The 22,711-nt window shown below is 48.7% G+C and overlaps 1 protein-coding gene across 1 annotated transcript in view; it reads left to right on the forward strand.

The window, feature by feature from the left end:
* LOC119951393 (BCL-6 corepressor-like protein 1) overlaps positions 1–22,711 on the forward strand; it is a 153,321-nt gene that overhangs the window by 115,970 nt on the left and 14,640 nt on the right. The window contains 3 exon segments of the mRNA XM_038774530.1: positions 1,608–1,774; positions 4,099–4,244; positions 18,491–18,568. Coding sequence (XP_038630458.1) covers positions 1,608–1,774; positions 4,099–4,244; positions 18,491–18,568 — 391 coding nt within the window.

Raw genomic sequence — 22,711 nt, forward strand, 5'->3', positions numbered from 1 at the left:
CTGAAAAATATAAAGCCCACAAGTTGTGTTTTGGACATCCCGCCAATAAATATTGGATCTGATGGAAGGCAGCTGCACTTTTATATGTACAGCTGCCTCTGTGAACCACAGATGGGCAAGCTACAATCCGTTCCGTGCTCCACACATCAGCAAAAATGATAGGTTTGGGGCGGGACATCTGGAATAAGGGCTCTTAACACATTTTGGCTCAGCCAGAAAACCTCTCTGTCTCTCTGAAAATTCATGTTTTGAATTTGCATTGAGAGATATAACATGAAGGTGAGTAGATAGAGAAAAGGATAGACTTGTTAGACCTAATGTTAGTTTTGTGTTCCTAGAAATTCTTGCAATTTTGTTCATTAGAAGTACCTGGACAGGTGCCGGAATGTGGCGACTAGGGGCTTTTCACAGTAACTTCATTTGAAGCCTACTCGTGACAATAAGCGATTTTCATTTCATTTCATTAAGAGAAGCATTGCATGAATTTGTGCAGTATCGTCCCGAGTGTTTGTTATTACAACATTCCATGCATGTTATTCCCCAATTGACAAGGTTAAATTTCATGAAGGAAAATAATATATTGACCAAATGTTAAATTATTATATGCATCTATTTCCAATGGCCTGTGGACAAAGCCAACACCAGGTTCAATATACTATCGTTAAAGTAAGCAGATTTAACCAAAAGTGGCTAGAGTGCTATAATTTATGTTAGCACCATGGGATACAGGGGAAGTAAATTAAACTATATTTTCTTTTCTCATCATTGTCTAGAAATCAGTTGTGGGAGTCAAATAAGAAAAATAATTGATTTAGCTGTAATGCTTTCTCACTTAACTAGACAACCAATACTCTGTGGAGAAACAAAGAAATTTGCATTGATATAACACCTTTCAGGACCTTAGGACATCCCAAAATGTATCACTGTCAATGAAGTGCTTTTGAAGTGTAGTTGCCACACACCAAGATCCTGCAATAAAAATCAAAATTAAATGACCACATAACCAGTTTTCGTGGGAATATTCATTGAGGAATAAATGTCTGTTAGGAACGCAGGAGAACTCCTGTAATCTTGTTTGAATAGTGACCTTCGGTCTTTTACATTGACCTGAGCGGACAAGCCAGGCCTTTTTTTAAGCATCTCATCCAAAAAATGGCAGCTTCAACATTGCACCGGTTCCTCGGAATATGTCAGCCTTGGTTACATGCTCAATCTCTGGAGTACTTGAATCTAAGGGCTGCTTTTTACACCCTCCGTGACGGTGGCTAGCCCACTATCCCTGTAAAATTCAGCCCCAGATCTTCCAATGTAGAAGTTGGAATGCTATAATTGAAGCAAAGGTTTAATCTATGCCCATATAGAAAAGACTAGGCAATTGGGTCAGGTAGCAATGGTCAGTGAATACCTGTGACACTACACCAGCAAAATAACTGAGCATGTTAAGGAGAGAAAGCTTAGGTAAATTATTATTTAATTGGTTTCTACATCTACATCTGGTTTCCAAAGATGCCAGCAATGGTTAGGGTTTATCCTACTGTTTTATCAATATGGACTTTCTTTTCTCAAACAAATGATAAAATATTTGATTCTTTTGATCTCTTATGTAGGATGTAGTTATCTATTGTTTGGAGAATGCAATTTGTGAAGTCAATCACCGGGATAATGCAGGCTACACAGCATTGCATGAAGCCTGCGCACGTGGCTGGCTTGATATTGTGACACGGCTCCTGGAGCATGGAGCAGATGTAAACTGCAGTGCACAGGATGGTACCAGGTAAGAATGGTATAAGTATTTTTAATATTGTGAATCTTGTATCTGCAGTATATTTTGGAGAATGGAACAAATTCCTAATGTCTACATTAAGCAATTACAGCTCAGGCATAGCACTTTTAGAGGCAGAATATCCATTTCACTGGTATTTCCTGCAAATAGGTGTGTTACTAATTTTAGATCAGTATTAGATAATACCCTCAGATGCATTTATATTGGTCATTCTTGGAAACAACTATTGTGTGTTGTGTTTAGGAGGGCGCCTTTACTGCCTTGTTTCTAATCTCATAAATGCGGAATGTAACAATAATAATCCTTTATGACCTGATGAACTGATACTGTCTTTTACATGTACTTCTCAAGACCACATACAGATTGTCAAAGCTACATTAGTTAGCTGGTGAACATACAGAGTAGTAGTTGTACTCCGAAAACACTTTGCTTAATATCAAACCCCTCCCTGTGAATAAGAAAATTAACAAATCACATGACCTTCCCCTGGGGTTGACTAAAACATCCTTTTGATCAATCTAAATTTGAAACAACCCAATGAGGTTGGCCACTACTAATTTGGTGTTAAACAGCCTCTACCTTTCCGTCTGCAGAATGATCCATGCAGTGTTTGCACGCCTCCTTTATTCTGGACATTGAATTAGCAACTAAATGCAACCCATCCCAATGAAGGATTGGTCTGTGTGGCTGCTAATTAAACTGATAATGCCCCTGTTTCTTTGTATGAATCTCTGGAAACCATCTTCTGCTATTTTCCAAATGAATAAGTCTATTTTGACACAATGGGCGGTCCCACCCCCCCCCCCACGAAACCAGCGGCGCGAGAATCGCGGCGGGCCGCTCGGATGGGCCGAGTGGCCGCTCCGACCCGACAGGTTCCCGCTGCCGCCGTCCACCCCTGCTCGCTGCCGGCGGGAACTGTGCAGGAACGTTCGGGGGACGGCCTGTGGGGGGGGGGGGGGCTCCTTCACCGGGGGGGCGCCTCCGAAGGGGCCTGGCCTGCAATCGGGGTCCACCGATCGGCGGGCCGGCTTCCTTCTGCGGCCGGCCCCAGAACACCGGCGCCATGTCGGTGAGGGGCCGGCACGCGTAAGAAGTTCCCCGCGCATGCGCAGGATGGCGCGGCCCAACTGCGCATGCGGAGGAATGAGCTGCCCCAATTGCGCATGCGCAGGTTGGCGCGGCGCCAAATGGGCGCCGCATAAGGAGGTTGGAGCGGCGTGAACCGCTCCAGCGCCGTTCTGGCCCCCTTGGGGCTCTGTTTGCGCCGTCGTGAACGCAGTTGCGTTCACGACGGCGCGGGCACTTAGTCCCGGGAGCGGAGAATCCCACCCACTGTGGGGGAAGAATTTTAACCTGCCAAGTTATAGGTGGGTGTCGTTGCATATGATAGGTTAAATCAGCTGAAACTGCCAGCGTGTGAAGAAGCCAGCAGGGTACCACCAACTTCCACCTTTAACCCAAGCATGTCCTTCAGGATGTGGGCAACCCCGATGGGACGAGGTCTGTCATATAAATATGCTGATTTTTCATTATCTGAGATGTTAATCTTAGACTCTGACTTCAACTCTGCACATAAAACAAGGCTAGAAGACTGTGGGAATTATCAGAACTGATCAATTGATAGGCAACAAAGACATTTAATACTGGAGTCTGATAACTACACCCTTGCCTAAGTAAAATGATGTTGTTCACAGGACTTATTCTGAGAATGTGCTTTCACTATTTGGAGAAGGTTCCCAATATTTTAGAGGCCTTTTCGGAAACCTTGGAGTTTCTTGCCTTTAATCTGTACTTTCCAGCAGTCAATCATCACAGCAGCAAGGGAGCTGCTTATGTAACACAATCTTGGCCCTCAGATGAGGAAGAAGAAGTGTCGCATCCGCAGCACCAACAGTAGCAAGCACAGTAACTGCAAGAGCAGAAACCATCTTCTCCTCAACTCCCTGCAGCACCACAGAACAGAGGAAACAAGCACTGGGTCACAGCAGGCGATATCCCCAACAGTATGTTGAAAGCAAATTAAATTCCTAAACATGACGAAATATCAATGCTTTAGGAGGCTCAGACTTTCACATCAGGTGGTTGCTAACATGCTTGGGTTTACCTCTGGTATGTTAAGGATGCTTTCTGTTCAAAACTTCAGGCTCTATGTGGTAGGTAATCATAATTCTATTACTGATCAATCACAGTTGAAGTATGCCCCTATTGTCACAGTTCACCAGTATTGTCCTATTTTATCAAGACATTAAATATTATAACTACAGTTGTCATTAAAACTCCAACTTACCACATTATTTCTGCTACTGTTTTAGACCTATTCATGATGCTGTTGTGAATGATAGCCTGGAAGTTGTCCATGTTCTACTGTCATATGGTGCGGATCCCACTCTTGCTACCTACTCGGGTCAGACGGTTCTAAAGATGGCTCATAATGAGCCAATGAAACAGTTTCTTATAGGTATGTGGCCTGTGCTACTTATTTCAACTTACATTTGTAATGTTTAGTTTATTCAAAGCCAAAGAATATTCAGAAGTTTTCAATATGCTGATGTTATATGCAACATAGCTTTGCTAGTTACTTTTATGGATGGTCAAAGTGAAGAGGTGAACACTGCACTGCTCTATAAGACCATAAAGACGTAGAATTAGGCCACTGGGCCAATCGAGTCTGTTCCGCCATTCAATCATGGCTGATATTTTTTTCATCCCCATTCTCTTGCCTTCTCTCCATAGCCTCTGATCCCCTTATTGATCAAAAACCTATCTATCTCTGTCTTAAAGACACTCAGTGATTTGGCCTCCACAGCCTTCTACGGCAAAGTGTTCCACAGATTCACCACCCTCTGGCTGACGATATTCCTCCTCATCTCTGTTTTAAAGGATCGTCCCTTTAATAATAATCGCTTATTGTCACAAGTAGGCTTCAATGAAGTTACTGTGTAAAACTCCTAGTCACCACATTCCGGCGCCTGTTCGGGGAGGCCGGTACGGGAATTGAACCCACGCTGCTGGCCTTGTTCTACATTAGAAGCCAGCGATTTAGCTCGGTGTGCTAAACTCGCCTTTAGTCTGAGATTGTGTCCTCTGCTTCTAGTTTTTCCTACAAGTGGAAACATCATCTCCACATCCACTCTACCCAGGCCACGCAGTATCCTATAGTTTCACTAAGATCCACCTTCATCCTTCTAAACTCCGAGTACAGACCCAGAGTCCTCAACCGTTTCTCATACGATAAGCTCTTCATTCCAGGGATCATTCTTGTGAACCTCCTATGGACTCTTTCCAAGGGCAGCACATCCTTCCTTAGAAAAGGGGCCCAAAACTGATCACAATATTCCAAATAGCATCTGACCTGACCAGAGCCTTTAACAGCCTCAGAAGTACGTCCCTGGTCTTGCATTCTAGCCCTCTTGACGTGAATGCTAACACTGCACTTGCCTTCCTAACTGCCGACTGAACCTGCACGTTAACCTTAAGAGAATCGTGAACAAGGACTCCCAAGTCCCTTTGTGCTTCTGATTTCCTAAACATCTTCCCATTTAGAAAATAGTCTATGCCTCCATTTCTCCTTCCAAAGTGCATAACCTCACACGTTTCTACATTGTATTCCATCTGCCACTTCTTTGCCCACTCCTAGCCTGTCCAAGTCCTTCTGCAGCCTGCCTGCTTCCTCAATACTAACTGCCCCTCCATATATCTTTGTATAATCTGTAAATTTAGCAACAGCGCCGTCAGTTCCTCCCTCCAGGTCATTAATGTATATTGTGAAAAGTTGTGGTCCCAGCCCCGACCCCTGATATACCACTAGTCACCGGCTGCCATCCTGTAAAAGACTCTTTTGTCCCCACTCTCTGCCAGTCAGCCAATCCTCTATCCCTGCCAGGATCTTACCCTTAACACCATGGGCTCTTAACTTATTTAACAGTCTCCGATGCGGCACCTTGTCAAAGGCCTTCTGGAAATCTAAATAAATCACTGGTTCTCTTTTGTCTAACTTCCTTGTTACTTCCTCAAAGAACCCAAACAGATTTATCAGACATGACCTCCTCTTGACGAAGCTGTGCTGACTCAGTCCTTTTTTTAAAAAATAATTTTTATTGGAATTTTTTGAAAAATATATATGAACAAAACAATAATCACAATAACAATAATAGTAATAAACACCCCCCGGCACACGTAACAACGCCTATAACAAACCCCCCCCCCCCCCCAACCCCAATAAACAGAATAAATTAACAATAAGCAAATTAACTTAACTTAAACACTATCCCCCTAAACCCCCCTCCCCCCTGGGCTGCTGCTGCTGCTGACCTAGTACCTTATCGTTGAGCAGAAAGTCAAGGAAAGGCTGCCACCTCCTAAAGAACCCTTGTATTGACCCCCTCAGGGCGAATTTGACCCTCTCCAGCTGAATGAATCCCGCCATGTCGTTAATCCAGGTCTCCACGCTCGGAGGTCTCGCATCTTTCCACTGCAGCAAGATCCTTCGCCAGGCTACTAGGGACGCAAAGGCCAAGACATCGGCCTCTTTCGCCTCCTGCACTCCCGGCTCCACCCCAACCCCAAATATCGCGAGTCCCCAGCCTGGTTTGACCCTGGATCCCCCACCGTCCTCGCCACTCCCTTCCAGAGCTCCTCCAGTGCCGGGCATGCCCAGAACATATGGCATGGTTCGCTGGACTCCCCGAACACCTGACACACCTGTCTTCGCCCCCAAACAACCTACTCATCCTAGATCCGGACATGTGGGCCCGGTGCAGCACCTTGAACTGGATGACACTAAGCCTCGCACATGAAGAGGAGGAGTTCACCCTCTCCAGGGCGTCCGCCCATGTCCCCTCCTCGATTTGCTCCCCCAGTTCCACCTCCCACTTAGCCTTCAGCTCTACTGACGCCTCCCCCACCTCCTGCATTACCTGGTAGATGTCAGACACCTTCCCACCCCCGAAAGCACCCTATCCCTTACCCCCCTCGGGGGCAACAAAGGGAACCCCTCCACCTGTCGCCTAGCAAACGTCTTGACCTGAAGGTACCTGAACATATTCCCCAGGGGGAGCTCAAACTTCTCCTCCAGTTCACCAAGACTCGCGAACCTCCCGTCGATAAACAGGTCTCCCAACTTCCTAATGCCCGCCCTGTGCCACCCCACAAACCCACCATCCATGTTCCCTGGGACAAACAGCGGGGCCTCCACCGAGCCCCCCACTTCCCCCCTGTGTCATCTCCACTGCCCCCAAATTTTGAGGGTAGCCGCCACCACCGGGCTCGTAGTGTACCTCGTTGGAGGGAGCGGCAGCGGCGCTGTTACCCCAGTGCCTTCAGGCTCGTGCCTCCACAGGACGCCATCTCCATCCGTTTCCATGCTGCCCCCTCCCCATCCATTACCCACTTACGTACCATCGAAATGTTAGCCGCCCACTAGTACCCAGAGAGGTTGGGCAGCGCCAGCCCTCCTCTATCCCTGCCCCGCTCCAAAAAGACCCTCCTTACCCTCGGAGTCCCGTGTGCCCAAACAAATCCCAGAATGCTGCTGTTCACCCTCCTAAAAAAGGCCCTCGGAACAAAAATGGGGAGGCACTGAAACAAAAACAAAAACCTCGGGAGCACCGTCATTTTAACGGACTGTACTCTACCCACCAACGGCAGCATGTCCCACCTTTTAAATTCCTCCTCCATCTGCTCCACCAACCTAGTAAAACTGAGCTTGTGCAGAGTCCCCCAGCTCCTAGCCACTTACACCCCCAGGTACCTAAAACGCCTCACTGCCCTCTTTAGCGGGAGCCTACCAATCCCCTCCTCCTGATCTCCCGGGTGTACGACAAACAGCTCACTCTTGCCCAGGTTCAATTTATATCCCGAGAAACTCTCGAGCTCAGCATGAATCTCCATCACCTCCGGCATTCCCCCCACTGGGTCTGCTACATACAACAGCAAGTCGTACGGATACAGCGACACTCGGTGCTCCTCCCCACCTCGCACCAATCCGCTCCACCTCCTCGACTCCCTAAGATCCATGGCAAGAGGCTCAATTGCCAGCGCAAAAAGCAAGAGGGACAGGGGGCACCCCTGCCTCGTCCCACGGTGGAGCCTGAAGTACTCGGACCTCCTCCCATTTGTCGCTACGCTTGACAAGGGGCCTCGTACAGCAACCTCACCCATTTAATAAACCCCACCCCAAACCCGAACCTCTCCAACACCTCCCACAAGTACCCCCACTCAACCCTGTCAAAGGCCTTCTCCGCATCCAATGCCACCACAGTCTCCGCCTCTCCTTCTGCTGCCGGCATCATTATCACATTTAGCAGCCTTCGCACGTTAGTGTTCAGCTGCCTCCCCTTCACAAAACCCGTCTGATCTTCACCACCCCCGACACCCAGTCCTCTATTCTAGTGGCCAAGATCTTCTCCAGCAACTTGGCATCTACATTCAGCAGTGAAATCGGCCTGTATGAACCGCACTGCAAGTGGTCCTTATCACACTTCAGGATCAGGGAGATTAGTGCCTGAGACATCGTCGTGGGCAGAACACGCCCCTCCCATGCCTCGTTAAAGGTCCTGACCAACAGGGGGCCCAGCAGGTCCGCATATTTCTTATAAAATTCAACCAGGAACCCATCCAGTCCCGGCGCCTTCCTCGACTGCATATAGCCAATCCCACTGACCAGCTCCTCCAACTCGATCGGCGCCCCCAGTCCCTCCACCTGCTCCTCCTGCACCCTTGGAAATCGGAGCCTGTCCAAAAAACTCTCCATTCCCCCTCCCACCGCCGGCGGCTCCGACAGCTACAGTTCCCTATAGAAGTTCCTAAAGACCTCATTGACCTCTGCCCCCTGCCACACCACATTCCCATCTCTATCCTTCACTCCACCAATCTCGCTAGCCGCGTCCCGCTTATGAAGCTGGTGCGCCAGCATCCTGCTCGCCTTCTCTCCATACTCATAGACCGCTCCCTGCGCTTTCCTCCACTGTGTCTCCGCCTTTCTGGTGGTCAATAAATCAAACTTGGCCTGCAAGCTACACCATGTGTACTCCCGAGCCCTCGGCCTCCCGAACCTCCAGGGATCCACTCCTCCCATCTGGTCCATAAACCCCCTCAACACCTTGGCCGCCGCCGGCCTCCTGCCTGTCCTAGAACTAGAACGATCCAGTAGGGGATCCAGCACCATATTGAAGTCTCCCCCCCCCCCCCCCCCCCCTCCCCCCCATGATCAAGCCCCCCACCTCCAGGCCAGGAATGCGGCCCAACATACGCCTCATGAAACCAGCATCATCCCAATTTGGGGCGTACACATTAACCAACACCACCCTCTCCCCTGCAGCTTACCGCTCACCATCACATATCTGCCGCCACTATCAGCCACAACCTCAGACGCCTCAAACGCCACCCTCTTCCCCACGAGGATCGCTACCCCCCGGTTCTTCGAGTCGAGCCCTGAGTGAAAAACCTGCCCCACCCACCCCGTCCTCAGACGGACCTGGTCCGCCACCTTCAGGTGGTTCTCCTGGAGCATGGCCAGGTCCGCCTTCAGCCCCTTCAGATGCGAAAACACCCGGGCCCGCTTAACCGGCCCATTCAACCCTCTCACGTTCCACGTAATCAGCCGGATCAGGGGGCACCCCTCCCCCGTCGACTAGCCATAGCCCATTGACTGCTCGCCCCTGGCCAGCACCCATTCGGCCCGTTTCCCACGGCGACAGAACCTCACCCGACCCGCATCAACTCCTCCCTGGCCAATCCAGCAGCAACTCGGTATCCCCCCCCCCCAAGGGCTAGGTCCCCTCCTAGCCGCGACCCTCCACTGTACTCCTGTGAGCCAGCTGACTTCTGCTGACCCCGGCAGCTCCCGCTCTAACTCCGACCCCTCCCGATATGAGGTCCCCCCTCCTCCCCTGCATCAGCTGCTTGGCACCGCTTCAGCGCGGGAAACCCGGTCTAATAACCACGCCCCTCGCCACCAGCTCCACCCCCTCGTCCCGCAGCGCGGGAAACCAGAGAAAAGCCCGCGCTTTCACATTGCCCCACCCCACCAAAGCAGCTCCCAAACCGCACCCAACTCAACCACCAACTCCATACAAACAAAGACACAGATCAACCACAAACCCCAGTACCCCCCTTAGAACACGAAACCATAACCCACATCGTCCGAAAGCGAGAGAAGAAACAAAAACAAACAGAATAACCCGCTACAGCATAAACAATGATACAGAAATAGAAAAACTCCCACAGCCCCCAATCTCTAGTTCGAGTCCAGCTTTTCAGCCTGCACAAAGGCCCACGCTTCCTTTGGGGACTCAAAGTAGTGATGCCGGTCCTTGTAGGTGACCCACAGGCGCGCAGGCGGCAACATGCTGAACTTTACCTGCTTTCCGTGGAGCACCGCCTTCGTCCGGTTAAACCCGGCTCTCCACTTGGCCACCTCCGCACTCCAGTCCTGGTAGATACGCACTACCGAATTCTCCCACTTACTACTCCTCGCCATCTTGGCCCATCGGAGAACATACTCCCGGTCACTGAACCGATGGAACCGCAGCAGCACCGCCCGCGGGGGTTCATTCGCCTTAGGCCGCCTAGCCAGTACTCTGTGGGCCCCCTCCAGCTCCAGGGGCAGATGGAAGGATCCTGACCCCACCAGCAAGTTCAACATCACGGCCACATAGGCCGGCAGATCCGATCCCTCCAGCCCCTCCTCGAGGCCCAGGATCCGCAGGTTCTTCCTCCGTGACCGAAGCTCCATCTCCTCGAACCGACCTTGCCACTTTTTATGAAGCGCCTCGTGTATCTCCACCTTCCCCACGAGGGCCGAAACCTCCTCCTCGCGCTCAGAGGCCTGCTGCTGCAACTCGAGTATCGCTGCACCCTGGGTTGTCTGGGTCTCCAGCAGCTTACTCGTCGTCACCTTCAGGGATTCCAATAACTCCCCTTTCAGCTCTGTGAAATAGCGCAGGAGGGCCGCCTGCTGCTCCTCAGCCCACTTCCTCCACTCCTCAGGGGCTCCACCGGCCGCCATTTTGTCCACCTTCCCCCGCTTTTCCAGGGGAGCTGCTGCCGTTTTTCTTCTCGCCCCACTTCGAGTCCGCACCATAAATCCCGGGGGGTTTTGCTCCAGACCCCTTTATCCACCAGGAATCGCCGTTTTGGGCCCTTAAAAGAGCCCACAAGTCCTCTTAAAGCGGGAGCTGCCGAACGTGCGGCTTAGCTCCGCATAGCCGCAACCAGAAGTCCGTGCTGACTCAGTCCTATTTTACCATGCACTTGCAAGTACTCCGTTCTATCATCTTTAATAATGGACTCTAAAATCTTACCAACAACAGAAGTCAGAATAACCGGCCTATCATTTCCCTTCTTCTGTCTCCCTCCCTTCTTAAACAGGGGTGTTACATTAGCCACCTTCCAGTCCTCTGGGACCCTTCCTGCCTCCAGTGATTTCTGAAAGATCATTACCAATGCTCCACCTTCAGGCCTTTCAGTTTCCCCCGAACCTTCTCCTTAGTAATGGTCACTGCACTCACCTGTGCCCCCTGATTCTCTTGGAGCTCTGGCATCCCGCTGGTGTCTACCGCTGTGAAAACTGATGCAAAGTAACTATTAAGTTCATCTGCCATTTCTTTGTTTCCTATTATTACTTCTCCACCCACATTTTCCAGTGGTCCAATGTCAATGTTTGCCCCTCTCTTACCTTTTATATATTGAAAAAAACTCTTCCTATCTTCCTTTATATTACTAGCTAGCTTGCACTCATACTTCATCTTCTCCCCCCCCCCCTTATTGCTTCTTTAGTTGTCCTCTGCTCGCTTTTAAAGGCTTCCCAATCCTCTGGCTTCCCACTAATCCTCGCCACTTTGTATGCTTTTTCTTTAGCTTTTATGCTGTCCTTGACTTCCCTCGTCAGCCTTGTCCTCCCCTTAGCATGTTTCCTTCTCCTTGGGATGAATTTATGTTGTCCTCCCGAATAACCCCCAAAAACTCCTGCCATTCATTGCTGGAGTTCTAATATTGGGATATGCTCTGGAAATATACATACTCACTGTGTGCACCAGATCTCTCTGAATTGGTGGAAATATAATTTTGCCAGACCAGCTATCTCAAGCTTAAAACTACAAATCTGGTCCTTAGCCTCGCCATGACTGTGAAGGTTTGTTTTCAAGATGCTTTTACTTGAGTGCCTGCAGTGACCTTTGTTTTTGTTGGAAATGTGTGAACTGAAATGAGTTTAAGAATTAAGGAAAGCTCCCAATCTTTTCCCCAAACTCGGGCAGTTTCTGGCTACAGAGCTAGCAACCAAAATTCAAACTGCAAATGGAGATAAACAGTTATTTATATACCATTTTGATTGGCAGAAACTCCATTTGTCTGGTTGAGAAGGAAATATTGATTCTGGCATAATTTACAGTCAAAGGCTGTACAGTCAAAGTACCTATGTCCTGCTGACGGCCAGCATGGGCTGCTTCAATACTGTAGGAGTTGTGAATGTACTGAACACTGAAATCATCACTGAGCAGTCCCATTCTTGACCTTCTGACAGAGAGAAACTTATTGATGAAGGTGATTGGTTCAAGGAACTCCTTAGCAGTATGCCTTCGTGATATGAAGATTGGCCTCTGGCAGATATAATTCCACTGACCAGTTTTACAAAGACTTCTCGGACTTTAGGCTAAATTGGATGCTAGCTTAGCTGAACTTCAGAAGGATACCAGCTCATTTATAGCTGAAGATTTTAAAGAATTATTTCATGAATTTATTTGTTTTCTTTCAGTCCGTATATACTTGAATATTAATTTGTGCTACCATTTTTATGTCCATGTAAGCACTTGCAGTTACTCTATTTATCCAGTTTAAAATACACCATCTGAATGCTTGCAACAATTCACTGTCATATTGCTCATAATATCGATTGTGCATTGGTGTAGTATCGATGTAAATATCTGCAGTAGAAATATGTGCACTTATAGTTGCAATGACTCAGGCTTCAATGTCCCAATAGAACATGCAGTGCAGAAGGAGGCAATTCGGCCCATCAAGTCTGCACCAACCCACTTAATCCCTCACTTCCACCCTATCCCTGTAACCCAATAATCCCCCCCTAACCTGCATGTCTTTGACTGTGGGAGGAAACCGGAGCACTCGGAGGAAACCCACGCAGATACGGGGAGAACTTGCAGACTCCGCACAGACAGTAGATAAAGAACAAGATTTTTTCTCGCTTTTCTTTTCTCGCTTTTCCCCTTCTCTTCCTCACATTACAGTATTAGGTTTATGCCTAAAATTGGATCTCAGGCTCATTTTATGTGCAAGCGGATAGTGCCTTTTATGCTACAATGGCAGTTCATGCATGTGAGCATGAACTTTTAGCCATAGATAATTAGAGCTGAGGGGGTAAACATGACAACTGTTTTCAAGGAGGTTCTCCTGCTCCTCCTGCATCATAGGAAGGTTTTAAGACAAATGGCAATTTCTCCAAAGGTTACCTTTAGTTGGTGGCCATTGCTTAGGCCACAGATCTGAGCCCCAATCACAACAATCAAATTTCTGTGAGGAGGCCTAATGTCATTTAGGTATTGCCACCAGGAATTTGGGGTCAGATGTTTGTGCCTGAAATTAGTCCTCAACGTGCCTGTTTTATGCTTGCAAAAGAGATCCAATTTCTGCAACAGGCCTGTAACCAAAATGTTAACCCTTTGTAAACATTCTCTTTTCAGCTTCTGGCATTTGCAGTGTTAATAACTCCAGTAGGTGACACCATTCCCTTGTGAATTTACTCGACTGGCTAGCATAAGTGTTTTTTCAAAGCTAATGCTTTGTTTCTAATGTAAGCACGAAACCTTAATAGATTCCCAACACTAATCCAGTACACAGAGACTGAACCATACAAACTACAAGCCCTCAGATTTAATTCCTGAGGCTGGATTTTTATAATTGGCTCAGGAATTGCGAGTTGGGGCATTATTTCAATGCTGTGTTCCTGAAGCCTGATTGAGCCCTGGGGTATAGGGGCTGCCTTTCAATCCAGGCCTGAGGTCGGAACTGAAACTGGCAGTTGCTGAGGACCGCGGATTAGAAGGTCCGCCCTTGTTCACGGTGACATTGATCCAGTTCTATTAATGACTGATAAACCTCATAGCCCTCACCCCATACGCACTCCACAACCCCCATATCTATTGTGCCCCATCTGTATCTCCTCACCTAATATCCACTATGGGCATAACTCATGAGCCTTATAATAACATCGGAAAGTCTTTGAAATTCTCTTTTTTTTAAATGCACTTTATTCCAAACTCATTCAAAAGTTACAAAACATAAATAATCTGGGGAACACACTCCCCAACTCAGTTTTACAGTCTGTACAAATGTTTCCCCTTTTGCACCCCGCGCCCCCTCCCCCATGACAAAAAACTCCTGAAACATGGCCACAAACAGTCCCCAACGTGCCTCAGAGCTCTCCGCTGAAACCCTCAGTTCAAACTTAATTTTCTCCAACCGGAGGAAGTCATATAGATCCCGCAGCCAGGCCACCACCCCCGATGGTGTTGTCGACAGCTATTCCAGTCAAATTCTTCGCCAGGCAATCAGAGAGGCGAAGGCCACGACGTTGGCCTTCCTCCCCTCCTTCAGCTCCAGCTTTTCCGATACCCCAAAAATCGCCACCCCCACAATTTTTGCAAGCGTCCTGAACACTCCCACCCAGTATATCTCTAGCTTCTCACAACCCCAGAACATATGCGCATGGTTCGCTGGTCCTCACCCACAATTGTTGCACTCATCTGCCATTCCCTGGAAGAACCCACTCATTCTCGCCCGAGTCATGTGCACCCTGTGTACCGCCTTAAACTGTATCAAACTCATCCTCGCACATGAGGAGGTTAAAGTCACCCTACACAGTGCCTCACTCCACAACCTATATCTCCCCCCAACTCCTCCTCCCATTTCTCCTTGATCCTCACCACCTGTGTGCCCCCCTGCTCTCCCAGACATCCATATATGTCCCCAATCTTACCCTCACCTTCCACTTCTGGAAGCAGTAACCGTTCCAAAACCGCATATTTCGGTGGCCTGGGAAACCATTTCCACACCTTCCGTGCAAAGTCCCTTACTTGTAAATACCTAAAATCACTTCCCTTCGAGAGCTCTACCCTCTTCCCCCAACGCCTCTATGCTTGTGAACCTCTCTTCCAGAGACAAATCCCTTGCTCTCACCAGTCCCATCTCTCAACTTTCTATACATACCGTCCGCCTCCCCCGGCTTAAACACATGGTTCTCACACAAAGGCATTAACACCAAAATCCCCATTATCCTAAAATGTCTCCTCAGCTGGTTCCACATCTTTATTCAAGCTGGACCTCTACAGGACTCTTTCCTCCATCCTAACCCAGTCTAATCCCTCCTTCCCACCACAGCCTCACTTTCTCCACATTTGTTGCCCAATAGTAATGCAGCACATTTAGCAACACTAACCCCCATTTCCGCCTGCAGCAGAGCCTCCTTCACCCTTGACACCTTCCCCGCCCATAAAAATTCCAGCGGGTCTGACACATATAATAGTAGGTCATCTCTGTACAGTGACACCTGGTGCTCCCTACTTTCCCTCCTAATCCCCTGCCCCTCTACAGACGCCCTAAGGGCCATCGCCAAGGGCTCTATCGCCAACGCAAACAGTAGCAGCGGCAGCAGACACCCCTACCTCGTTCCTATATACAACCCAAAACTCTGAGCTCATCTCATTGGTCCATACGCTCGTCACCGGGGCCACGTACAACAGACACATCTATGCCACAAACTTTGCCCCAAACCCAAACCTTCCCAGGACCTCGATCAAGTACTGCCTCTCCACCCAATGAAATGCCTCTCCGCGTCCATAGACACCACTACCTCCGGTGCCCGTCCTCTTGACGGGGTCATGATAACATTCAGTAATCGCTTTGTATTGCTCGAGAGTTTCCTGCCCTTTACAAAGCCCTTTTGGTCCTCTGCAACCATCCCCTGGTTCCTCCATGCATCCTGTATCCTCCCCGCCAGTAACTTAGCCAGCACTTTTGCGTTTGTATTTAACAGCGATATGGGCCTATATGATCCACATTCTAATGGGTCTTTCACTTTGGTATTAGCGTAATCGTCGCCTGTGTTATTGTCTCCGGCAGCTCCCCATTCTCCAGCGTCTCGTTAAGTGCCCCAGGTAGGTGTGCCAATTCTGCTGCAAATTCCTTATAAAATTCCACCGGGTACCAGTCCGGCCTCGGAGGCCTTCCTCGCCTTCATTCCTCATATTCTCCATTCCTCCCTCAGCCCTAAAAACTTCTCTAGCACCTGCCTCCTAACCTCATCCATCCAGCCGTGGAAATTCCAGCCTGTCTAAAAACTACCCCATATCCCCATCTTCACCCCCTGGATCCGCCCTATAATATCCCCTCAACGCCTCGTTTATCTCCCCCGGCTCCGACACTACCTCCCCCCCGTCCCTGTCTGTATCCTCAGGATTTCCCTAGACGCGGCCTTCCTCTGTAGCTGGTGGGCTAGCATGCGGCTTGCCTTCTCTCCATATTCATATTGCACTCGCCCTCCATAGCTGCCCAACCGCCCTTCTCGTCGTCAACCTGTTGAATTGCAATTACCTTTAGGACCATTTTATCCATTTGCAGCATACATGAGATTAAAATTGGTTACTGCTAACTTTTTCTGCAGTTTCCAGAGATTGTGTGTTCCCATGCCTCAGGAACCTTGAACATGGGGCTGCAAACTCAGAATAAATGGTCAACCATTTAGGATTGAGATGAGAAGTTTTTTTGCTCAATATTGGGAGTTCTCTAACCCTAAGAGCTATGGATACTGTGTCATTGAATATATTCACGGCTGAAGTTGCTATACTAATGGGCACGAAGAAGATTAAGGAATTTGGAGGTAGTATGGGAAAGTCGAACTGAGGTAGGTTAGCCATGATATTGTTGAATGCAGAGTATGGTCGAAGGACCAAATGAAATACTCCAGCTCTTGTGTTCATATGTATATTTGTATGTCAAATCTTTTATATGCTTGAATCATTTCGTGCCACAGACCTTTGGTAGAGCACAGAGCTAAATCGCTGGCTTTGAAAGCAGACCAAGGCAGGCCAACAGCACGATTCAATTCACGGTTCAATTCCCTGCTTCAGTTGATTTCTGGGACTGGATTCTCCAAAAGTGGGGCTATGTTGCCAGCAGAAAAACGCTAGCATTTCACTCGACTTTCCTTCAAAAAGTCAAGAGCGATTCTCCTCCCTCCAGGGGTCTAGCAAAGCTGCTCGCAGATCTGGCTGAGGAAACGGCCCTCGCACATCCGGTCGGGAGTCTGCACATGCGCACTGCAGCGGCCGCCCCGTGCAACATAGCAGAGTCGGACTGCGGAGCGACATCTAAAATGTGCCCCCACCCCGAGATGGCACGTGCCCACGGATCTGAGCCGCCCGATCGCCGCCCTGGCCGCCCATGAGCCCCCCCCCCCCCCCCCCCCCCCCCCTCCGCTCGATCCCCGGCCACCCACCAGGGTGGTTAGAACCACGCCGTCGGGAAGTCGGCCAGTTTTGCCCGGAGAATCAGTGGGCGGGGGGGGGGGGCTCTGCCAATGGCCCCCCAGCCACGGCACGTAATCCGCGCACGAGCGAGTCTCTGGAGACCGGAGAATCGCGAGAGGCGCACCAGCTGAAATCCCTGCGTAAAAATGGATTCTCCGCCCTCGTGGCAAACGCGATTTTGGTGTGGGGCCGCGGACAATCCAGCCCCAGGTGTTTGGAACTGATATATTTAGTTATAATCACCCAGTGGGATAGTTTAAATAATTGTTTATTTGGCAGCTACATTTTTTGTGGGCAAAAGTAGTTTTGAATTCTATGTAGTTATCTGGAATACAAATTAAATTTTTATTGTTAAGGGATATCTTGGAAATAAATTGAAACAATAACTTGTACAATACTGGATGAAGGCTGCAGTTAATTTGAAGTCAGCAGAGAAACAGTCAGTCAGTCTCTGTGAAAGTTATCAGAAGTTAAAGAACCATGTTTCAAGAGTCAAATGTAAGGTGTCAGCCAACACACTTCTGAGATGTAAATTGTGGGTTCAAGCGCCACTCCGTGGATATAAGTACCTAATCTTGGCTGACAATCCACTATAATAGTGAGTGAGTGCTGTAATATCAGATGAGGCAATAAAATGAGGCTGTCTGGTGCCAGTAAATGAACTCTTGGCACTAATTGCAGCATTAATTGCAGAATAAAGGGCGCGTTTTCTCAATGTCTGGGTTCACCACAATTCTTCAATCAACATTATGAATGCAGATTATCTGATCGTTTATGCATTTATCACCCACATTTGCCAGCATAACAACAGTGGTTCAACTTTAAAAGTACTTAAAGTGAAGCACTTTAGAAGACTGAAGGGTGTTAGTCTAAACTAAACTTCTTTTGAATGTAAGCTGAGGAGAAATAAAAAGGAAAATTGGACAGGGTGTGTAACAGACTGCTCATTTGCTACCCTTTTTGTGCTTTCCGTTCAAGTAGATTTGCCCCCAATGGGATCTTTCCACTGTTGACACATTGATCTTGATCATGTTATTAGGAACAAGCATTTTATATTTGCCGCTAAATGTTATAACTTTGAAATCACTACAAAGATGTAGTCTTCTCAATAGAATGTTTTTTTTAAAAACACATGCATAATTTATTTTCAATTGTGTCTTTGTAGACTATTTTACTGACCTGAGGGGCCGCAGTGAGGATGATCCAGCCATTCGCTGGGAATTTTATGGAAGCTCTGCATGTGGTGAGTACTGAAATATTTTGCCATTTCTTATAAAAAAGATTTGGAGACAAGTTAGCTCATCAAGCCGTTTATTTTCATTGATCATCTCTCATGTGCCTCATTGTTCAACCTACTCATTCCAATCAATCACTTTTCAGAGTATTTTTGTCAATGAGATTAGCCTGATGAAAATCCAATTGAATGCACAGTAGATACTCATTTATTGTATGGTTGACATTGCATCACACTAGCATTAAAATGACACTGATTGCAAAATCTTATTTGATGTACATCATTTTATTAAATTTTGATTACATCTCAACAACTAACTCCTGTTGAATTGCTATTACAAAAATACTGTGGGGAGCAAGGTGGCGCAGTGGTTAGACCTGCTGCCTCACGGCGCCAAGGACCCGGGTTTGATCCGCCGAGGATCCGGGTTCATTCCTGGCCCCCAGGTAACTGTCCATGCCAGCGTGGGTCTCACCCCCATAACCCAAAGATGTGCAGGGTAGGTGGCTCGGCCATGCTAAATTGCTCCTTAATTTTAAAAAATACTGAAAATCTAGTGCTGCACATTATAGGATAATGGACGTGATTTAACTACCGCATTGCGCCGGGTGCGGATCTGGGCATGCCGGTTAAGTAGCGGAAAAGGCCACAATCAAAATATGCGGCAAGTACGAATCAACCCACTCCTGATGGTGAGTGCCCAAATATGGCATGCAAATCATTGATCCCAATTAACACCAATTTCCATCTCATCAGATAGATTGAAGTCAAATGTCATGCCCTCCTGGGAATTAACTGCCTCCCAGTGAGAAATAAAACGGATGTAAATTAATACTCCTTTTTGAAAATGTGAAGCTGGTGCAATGGCTACTGAGGGGATCTGAGGAGATGAGTAGCCCTTTCCATTTTTGGGCCTGCAGCTCAAGGGCACTGGAGCTGGTGCCCCGGTACTGCGGGGAGGAGATGGGAAACTCCTCTGGGGGGCTGGCCTTGGTTGGGGGGGCTGAAGCATTCCAGGTCGGGGTCTCCCCTGGGCTGAGGGGGTCGAGGGACTTTTTGTCTGTGAGGTCTTCAAGCCATCTCTAAATATAATATTGTGAATACAGGGGCAACTACAGCTGCTGCCTGTCTGTCATACCAAACACTTGCAGGATAGAGTCCTATTCTTGGTGATAGGCTGATGGTCACTTTAACACACTTTGTCTGTGATCAGCCTCTAGCTTTACAGCTGAAAGCTATTGCTAATGAGGAATTGGCCTTGTTAGTTGTGAGAGCACTTAACAGCTGCAGGTTGTAGCACTTAACAGCTGCAGGTTGTATTTGCTGCTTGCTCCTGCTTGTGGCTGCAAATGCCAGGTGGCTGTTTCCTTCCTTTTCTGTAGCCAGAAAGGAGGGCAATTCTTTCTAACATATCTGTGTCCTGGAGCACCAGGCTCAGGCGGACGTATATGAGTCCAGAAGGCAATCTGCTTTGAGGCAAGAAGACGGTGCGGTTCCTGGTGCACGACATTAATCCAAATGGGCCACCTGATGTCGCCATTGAAGAAATGCTTTATGCAGATTGCTGATGCTTTTGTTGCTGGTGTGGTGGCTGCTGCATGTACCTGGCATGTCACCGCAGGTTAAACACGTTGAAAATCCAGGATATTCAACTGCACCTTGAGCGCCAGTGGATATGTGGATGCCAGGTTTTGGTTCCGGTGAAATTGGGCTGTGTGGGAGGCCTGCATAGCTGCGGCTCCTGTGTAGATAGTTTCTCTATTGCTCCTACTACCTGTCAAAGTTCAGGACATGATAATACATTCTCAGACTTTTCCTCCATATCTGTGATGAACCTGCCAGGGATGATGCCATGTGTTTGGGGGGGGGGGGGGGGGGGGTTGTGTGAATATGAGCTGGTATAGCTTTGTATCAGTACCAATATGGAACGTTGACTTTTCCTTGTTTAATGATTAGTGTGATATATGGAACATTATGTAGTTGATTTTCAACTCTTTGTTACTGTTGACCATTTAATAAACAAAATATTCTCGAATGGTGCTGAGATTTAGCACAGTGGGCTGAACAGCTGGCTTGTAAAGCAGAACGCCAGCAGCGTGGGTTCAATTCCCGTACCGGCCTCCCCGAACAGGTGCCGGAATGTGGCGACTTGGGGCTTTTCACAGTAACTTCACTGAAACCTACTTATTATTATTATTATTAGGTTGAGTTTGCAGCTTGTAGCTGCAAATGCCTGGAGGCTACTGCTCTTGTTTCCTTCTTTTTCTGTAGTCTAGAGTGAGGAATGGGAGGATGGAAAGATGGCCTGTTGTCTGGGTAAGGGAAAGGGAGCTCTTTCTCTCTTGTGGTGTGCTCTGGGTCAGTATGACTTTCCACTTCTGGGGAGTCTACTGCTGGGAGCTGCAAGAGGCAGAGAGGCAGATTGACTGAATGAACGGTGTTTGCTGCTTCTGCTTCTTGCAACTGCAGCTGTCTGGAGGCTCTGCGTTTGTTTGTTGCTGCTTCTTTGCTTTTGTGGCCTGGAATAAGAAAAGGGAGGATGGTAAGATGGCCTGCTTCCTGGGCCATCTTCTGACATGCTGTGGTCAGTTTGATTTTCCACTGGGAACTGCACAAGGGAGAGAGAGAGAGAGAGACGGATTGATCCGAATGAGCAACTTGATGAAGTTGTTGAACAAATGCTTTTGCGGATTGCTGGTGATTTTAGTAAGAGCGTGGTGAGTGCTGCATGTCAACTAGCATGTCGCCGTGAGTCAAACATGCTGGACATCAAGGCTGTTTTAGTGCACCTTGAACGCCAGTGGAACATGTGGATACTGAGCTTTAGTCCCGATGCAATTCGGCCGTTTTAGAATGCCGGTGCAACAGAGACTCATGAACAAGGACTGATATGTAAAACGACTGCACAACAAGGATCCTCCAATCTGTTGAGGACCTGCGTGGGGGATACACAGGGCGCGATTCTCAGACCCCCACGCCAGGTGGGAGAATCGCGGGAGTGCCGGGTGATTCCCGCCACGCAGCCCTGGCACCCGCACGCGATTCTCCCACCCCCACCCCAAAACGGCGTGCCGAGCTTTACGACAGGCCGCTCGGCGTTTCTAACGGTCGAGCGGCCTGCCCAATCCGACCGGTTCACGCCGGCGCCAACCACACCTGGTCGCTGCCGGCGTGAACAGCGCACGAACGCTGCGTGTGCGGCCTGTGGATGGGGGGAGGGAGGATCGAGCACCAGCGGGGTCCTCAGTGGGGGTCTGGCCCGCGATCGGTGCCCACCGATCGGCGGGCCGGCGTCTCTAAAAGACGCACTCTTTTTCCTCCGCCGCCCCGCAAGTTCACTCCGATATGTCTTGCGGGGCGCCCGCGGAGAGGACGGCAACCGCGCATGGGCGGGTTGGCGCCGGCCAACCTGCGCATGCGCGGGTGACGTCATTTAAGCGGCGCCAAGGCCCGGCGCGCAAAATTGACGCAGCGCCGCTCCTAGCCCCCTGGGGGTGGGTGAATAGGGGGCGAGGAGCGGCCTCCGATGCCGGAGCGAAACACTCTGGTTTTCACTCCGGCGTCGCCACTTTGTCTCCCATTGAGAGAATTTCGCCCACTGTGTTTGGTTTTCTTTGTACAAATGAACTATTGTAGATTTGTGTTTGTACTGATATGTCCGTAGTGGGAAGCTACTTGTGTGTCTATGGCATGGTGCCTTTTCCTTGTTGGTTTATGGTCTGTTAAGTAGTTGGCGTTCATCTTTTTATGTAAAGGTACTGTTGATCGTTTAGTATACAAAATATTCTCAAGTGCATTCTCATGGGTACACATGCCATGTCTCAGACTATGATTATTGCATCGCATATCAATTAAACTTTGAATCCTGAGCAGTTTGCTTGACCTCAAGAAGCGTCAGCCTCATCGAGGCAGCAGCCAACAATCAAACACTCAAGAACAGGGCTTCAGCACTGGGGATATTCTCGTGACCCAAAGATGAGTCTGTGGATCAGGGGAGGATACCTGACACAGAGCCCATCAAGTTCCCAGCAGGGGTCCGGGGTCTAGCCACTCCTTCTGTGGCCGGGCATTGAGTGCAGAGTAAGGATTTCAAGCACAACTGGTTCTGTGGATAACACTCTGAGAAGGCCGAACAGGTCAAGGTGGGGGAGG

Source organism: Scyliorhinus canicula, chromosome 17, assembly GCF_902713615.1.
Source record: "Scyliorhinus canicula chromosome 17, sScyCan1.1, whole genome shotgun sequence".
NCBI lineage: Eukaryota > Metazoa > Chordata > Chondrichthyes > Carcharhiniformes > Scyliorhinidae > Scyliorhinus > Scyliorhinus canicula.